This window comes from Bos indicus x Bos taurus, chromosome 10, assembly GCF_003369695.1.
Source record: "Bos indicus x Bos taurus breed Angus x Brahman F1 hybrid chromosome 10, Bos_hybrid_MaternalHap_v2.0, whole genome shotgun sequence".
NCBI lineage: Eukaryota > Metazoa > Chordata > Mammalia > Artiodactyla > Bovidae > Bos > Bos indicus x Bos taurus.
The window spans coordinates 6,238,180-6,244,179 of NC_040085.1; the positions used below are offsets into that span (position 1 = coordinate 6,238,180).

At 42.7% G+C, this 6,000-nt stretch overlaps 1 protein-coding gene across 2 annotated transcripts in view; it reads right to left on the reverse strand.

The window, feature by feature from the left end:
- The window catches only part of INTS14 (integrator complex subunit 14), a 36,117-nt gene extending 30,548 nt beyond the window's left edge, over positions 1-5,569 (reverse strand). The window contains exons 1-2 of one of the 2 annotated variants that reach the window (XM_027553001.1): positions 5,044-5,558; positions 818-1,092 (exon numbers count right to left, since the gene is read on the reverse strand). In XM_027553001.1, the coding sequence (XP_027408802.1) occupies positions 818-1,039 (222 nt within the window). In that variant the 5' untranslated portion in view covers positions 1,040-1,092; positions 5,044-5,558. Of the gene's footprint in view, positions 1-817; positions 1,093-5,043 lie in introns of both variants that reach the window. The other variant, XM_027553002.1, reaches the window with a different exon arrangement.
- Between the last annotated feature and the right edge of the window lie 431 nt (positions 5,570-6,000).

Consider the following 6,000-nt stretch of genomic DNA (forward strand, 5'->3'; position numbering starts at 1 on the left):
TCTTGACATTTCACACTACTAAACATCCAAGGTCCTCAGTTTACTTACTTATAAGAAATTCGGTGCAATGAAAAAAAAACAAACAAACTTAGAGTCACTTTTAAAAAAAGTGAGATAATAAGTGATTTAACAAAATTTTATTCCTTATATTTAAAAAGCAAACTACACTGATCCTGATTTTCTAAACTGCCTAGCAATTATTAAATTGTTCATTTTAATTCCACAAACACTGACTGCTGCTCCCTATCCGCAAGGAACTGTGCGAGGCATTGTTGGAAATATTAATAATTTAGAGATGCTGCCAGAAAGTAAATTCTTTGGCATATCACAGACAAACCTTTGGAAGATAACACCGATCAATCAAAGTTTTAAAATGAGGATTTCTTGGCATCTGTAAATCAAAGGCTATTTGTTGGGGAGGAAATATACTCCTGAATTACTCTAGAATGAAGGCTTTTGTAAGGGCTATTTTTCATCTCAAGTTTATAGAAAAGTAGAAAATAGTAGTGTTGAACCTAAAGATCTTGAACCTCAGGGAACAAGGCACTACATTCTGAGATGCTCCCCTCCCACAGAGAATTTCAGAAAACCAAGAGAGGTGACTATGGCAACAACTCACAGCTCTAACTCAGAGCTCTAACAAAGGCTGAGGGCCTACTGGTTATAATCCTTGTTTTATAGTTATATTCAAAATAGTATACTCAGAGACTTATCATTAAGCAATTCCAGTTATAAATATTCAGTGCAGTATGATAACACTGCTTTCCTTCCTATAAATTTGGGCCCTGTACATATAATAACTCATTTCTTTTAGTACCTGTAGGGTGTTATAATCTCTTGTGAAGGGAACCATCAACTCCCAGAGGGATGAAAAAACCACCAGAGCTGTAAACTCAAGCTTGTAATTTGTGGCCATGTGCTCAAACAGCATTGTCAAACCATGGGCTGCCAGGTGCTTGCGCTGATATTCCTCAGACCCCTCGACAGACACAGGTCGGGTCATGGAAAGAGATACGTCCATTACCACCACTGTAGGCATGATGAAAGCGATCCCGGTATTCCCAATCCGAATAGAGAAGCTATAGAGAAATGCTTCAGAAAACAAACATGATTAGGTCTTTCATGTCATGGAAAAAAAAGTGTTTTTTTCATCACGTGTGTGTGTGTGTGTTAGTCGCTCAGTCATGTCTGACTATTTGCAACTTTGTGGACCTGTCAGGCTCCTCTGTCCATGGAATTCTCCAGGCAATAATCTGGAGTGGGTTGCCATTTTCTTCTCCAGGGGATCTTCCCAATACAGGGATCGAACCTGGGTCTCCTGTGTTGCAGGCAGATTCTTTACTTTTCATCATAATTTTAACCAAACTTGCTAGAAATAATTGAAGGCAAACCCCATTAAGTTGAGGTAAGGGCAAATCTGCAGGGATGTCAGAGTAAGGGAAGCAAGCAGCTTCCCTGCTCTAGGTCCTCTGTATGAGGACCACTCCCAGAATCACCCACTAAATGGCCATAAATCAAGGAACATCTTAAGTTTCCTCTAGTAAAAATAAAATAAACAAAATATTAAATTCAAGTAGCCCCTGAGTTGAAGATTTTCAAATGTCATACAACTTAAAATAACAAACATTTCTACATGACCTCTCCAACACTTAATTTACTAAAGAACCTTTCTAGTCGTTCTAGACATTTCTAGACGTTTCTAGAACATTTCTAGTTGTGGTGTTTTTTGACAATCAACCATTTTTGGGGGCACCATCACTATCCTACTCAATACAGCAGTATTTGGGCAAATGTTTTCTGAATTATCTCGTTGCTTGATGTCCTCATTAAAAAAACTGAATGCAAAATATACAGTGAAAGGGCTAGAAAAGTTATAGTCCAAACTAGACAAAGCAGGAAATCATTAAGCATGGCAGAAGCAACCAATTGCCTCAGCAGTACTCATTATAGACACACCAGCAACGGTGTTTTAAATATGAAAGAAAAGAACAAAATGAAAGAATACGTATGACAGGGGGCTTCCCTGGTGGTTCTAGTGTTAAAGAATCCTCCTGCCAATGCAGGGGGACATGGGTTTGATCCCTGGTCTGGGAAGATGCCACATGCCCAGGGGCGACTAAGCCCATGCACTGCAGCTACTGAGCTGCAACTGCTGAGCCCATCGCAACTAGAGAAAGCCTGTGTACTGCAACAAAGACCCGGGACAGCCAACAATAAAGAAATAAAATAATAATAATAAAAAAGGATATGTGAGACAGCTGGCATTATCTCAGGAAACTGTATGAAAGCCAAAATGGAAAAAGGGAAAACAAAAAGCTCTTTAAAGTTATGAATTGAGAATCAGTATGAAGAAAACATTTCTGTACTCAGAAGTAGAAAAGTTTACAGATATATAGACCTGCTCTTGATGCTGCTACTCTATTATTAAGAAAACTACAGTCCAGTCACACAGTGAAATATCATATAGTTATAAATAAATGACACATGTCAAAATCAGACATATTTATATAAAGTATCAGCAACTGAGAAAAGCAGGTCATAGGACTATATGTATACACTGATTACAACTTCATAAAAATCATACTGCATATATTCAATTAGAAAAGTCTCAAGATGGACATAAATAAGTTAGAAATTTAATGTTCACTAATTTCTTTTTTTGGAACTTACTTCAAAACACTGCGTGTTTTAGTACAGTGTCCAAATGCAAATATGTGATATTCTCAAATTCTATTTGTAAAAAGGCTGTTGGGAATTCAGGGCTCACAAAATTAGGGCTCACAAAAACAATGTTATAAAGGGGGATCAGGGGCTCAGGTTAAGTAGGGAAAGCCTTTTTACCACATAATGGCCTAGATACATTTCAAATACAGTGACGCCTCATGCATTCAATATCAATAAAGACTAAAAGAGATTACTCCTTCAGACTCAGAATTCCAAAATGTGTAACCATTTTGGTAGAAAAAATTAAAATGTGCATCCATAATCTGTGCCTCATTAAATAGTGTGCTAAACATAATTCATTCTGATTTAGCATCACAACTATAAACATGAATACTGCCCAGCGCATTGCTGCCCTGATGTTTTAATCTACACTACCATTCTTCCAAGTGTGTGCTGCAAAACACTGTCCTGGACGGATGCTCCAAGACAAATGAGTTCAGGGCTTATTAAAGATACTGAGGGCTTCCCTGGTGGCTCAGTGGTAAAGAATCCACCTGCCAAAGTGAGAGACATGGGTGCAAGCTCTGGTCTGGGCAGATCCCACACAACACGGAGCAACTAAGTTCGTGTGCTACAACTATTGAGCCTGTGCCCTAAAGCCAGGAACCGCAACTACTGAAGCCCATGTGCCCCAGAGTCTTGCTCTGCAACAAGAGAAGCCACCGCAATGAGAAGCCCCGGCACTGCAACAAAGGGGGCCCCCACTTGCTGCAACTAGAAAAAAGCCCCCACAGTAACAAAGACCTAGCACAGCCAAAAATAAATAAGACACAGAAACTCTACAGCAAAGAATCCAGTTTAAGTTGCTAACTCTATATTTCCCATTTAATCCTTCTCTGATCATCAGTTAAGGTCCCATGGAACAAGTATTATGTAGAACAGACCCCGAAACATTGCCTTTTACTCAAGGGATCCATCCAGGCTGTTGTGTTTTGATGCCTCCTCTTTATAACTAATTTTTGGACCATCAATTTGCATTCTACTTGTCTCTGTAATCATCCTTCTTTTCAATTTTGGGCTTTTGGCGACTATGAGCTAGAAAGCCAGGTAATCCAGCTTGTTAAAACTGTGTCCAAAGTTAACAGGCTCAGAGTTTCTTTGAGAGTCAAATGCATGCACTGAGGTTTATCAACTGAGTACTATTTCATCTACTCATCTTTCCAGACCCTTTTTGGATCTCAGCTGTGTTATTCAAGAAGTGAGGTTCTGTGCAATCCTGGTTCAACTACACTACATTAGACCACAAGCTCAACAGGAGCAGGGGCAGTGTGAATTTTTGCCCATCAGTGTCTCTGAAGAACCTATCACATCAGAACCTCCCTCGTGGTCCAGTGGTTAAGATTCCCAGCTTCCACTGCAGGGGACCTGGGTTCAATCTCTGGTCAGGGAATTAAGATTCCACAGGCAATGTGGCAAAAAAAAAAAAAAAAAAAGGAACAAAAGACTTTCCCACAATTGCCACATTGTATGTACTGGACAAAACTTGATAATTACTAGAGAACTACCTCTCAGCACCAGCTATAACATTAATTTTTGGCAAAACACATTACAAATTTTAACTCTGCACACCAGAAACACACTTCCTCCTCTCCTCCTTCATGCAGAGGTATCAGGAACTTCTATGCCTCTGCCTACACAGAGTTTATCCACCTCCTATGGTATTCCCACTCAAGCATAGAGGCCTTCATGAAAGTTACTGAAAGTTGGGGATGAGCAGTACTGACCTCATCTCTTAGAATGAGAATGAGAATCAGGGGACACAGATTTAGATCATATATAAGAAAGCATTTCCATCCAGCTCATGAAATCTGCTGTAAATCTGCTGTAATGGGTGACCACAGCCTGCAGTCTTGCCTTCTAGAAGGCACCTCTGGAGCTGGCTCTTTCTTCTGACTGATGCGCATGTGTCCACCCCCAAACACACCTCCTTAACAACAGCAGAGTCATAGGAAATCCATTCAGAACTCAGGTTGTAAGCACAGAAGTAAAAGATGGAAGTGAATATTCTTGAAGAATGGTTCACTCAAGCAGCCTAATCCTGATTAAAAGGAAAAAAATCCCTCCCCACACAGTCCAGCAATTCTGTGAAAACACGTTCTCTCTCTCGGGTTGATTCTTACCTTTCACCCCACCCCCACACTTGTCATAAGTACTGTTTACAAACAATGCTTAAGACAACTGGTAGCCTTCTTTTCTCCAGAACAGTCTACTCTTGAGAAAAGCTCTTAGCCCCTTGATGTGGCCATCTCCATCAGCTACATATTTTTAATTCTTACCAGAAGGAGGCAATTAGTTTATTCATAAAGAACTGATTCTTACCGCTCTTAAGGCGTGATTCCACTCGAATTTCTAGGGATCCACTAACCTACTCTTAAGTTTCTCTGCTGGCCTGGCATCCCTTGCCCGGTTGAGTCCCCTCCACCTTTCTCAGTTACAACTTCACCTCTCAAGTGCCAACCTGGAAATACAGAACTCCTGCATTTGGATCGCGTCTGCTTCTGATTGTGTTTTTACCTTAAAAATCACTCAAAAAATTTTGAGATCTAGAAGTCTCTCTTATGAGAAGAGGAGGCGAAGGGGGCCTGGGCAGGGGGCCGAAATGGTGTGCTTGTGCGGAGCTCCAGCGCCGCACAACGAAGAGAGGCGCAGAACTGGCACCCAGGCAGTAGAAAAGCCGGGCGTTGGCCCCGCGCTGTTCCCCGCCGCGGACCCCTTCTCCTGCAGCTCTAACAAGCAATCAAAAGCAGCCTAGGGACTCCGGCCTCCTCCACTGACCCGGTGCCCATCACCGACACAGTCCGTCCACAAAAACTTTCCGCCCGCTCGCAGCACCCGGAACTACAGGGCCGCGCGACGAAACGGAACTCAGCGCCCGGGATGCGCGAGGCGCTTGGGGCGGGGCTTTAAGGACTTTGTGGGCGGGGCGCTGATTCAGCCAGAAGCTACCCAGCGTCTCTCATCACAAAGATTTTGCGACGACCGCCACCGACCCCTCTCCCCACAGGACCTCGACTTCGCCGGGCCCTGGGCTGTGACCGCCTCTTCTCTCTTTCCCCGTTCTCGGGCTGTTCCTTTTTTGTTTCTGGCCTTCTGCCCACCTGCCTCTCGTTGACGCGTGGGCCTCAGTTATCTGGGTAACCCCATGACCTGTTCACAGTCTGTCTCCTCACTCATGTGGGCCCGTTGGTGCACCAGCATGACCCTCACTGGTATTTGCCCCTCTTCCCCGTCCCTCTTCAGACCCCTCACTCATATCCTCTGTACCAGGTGACAGAC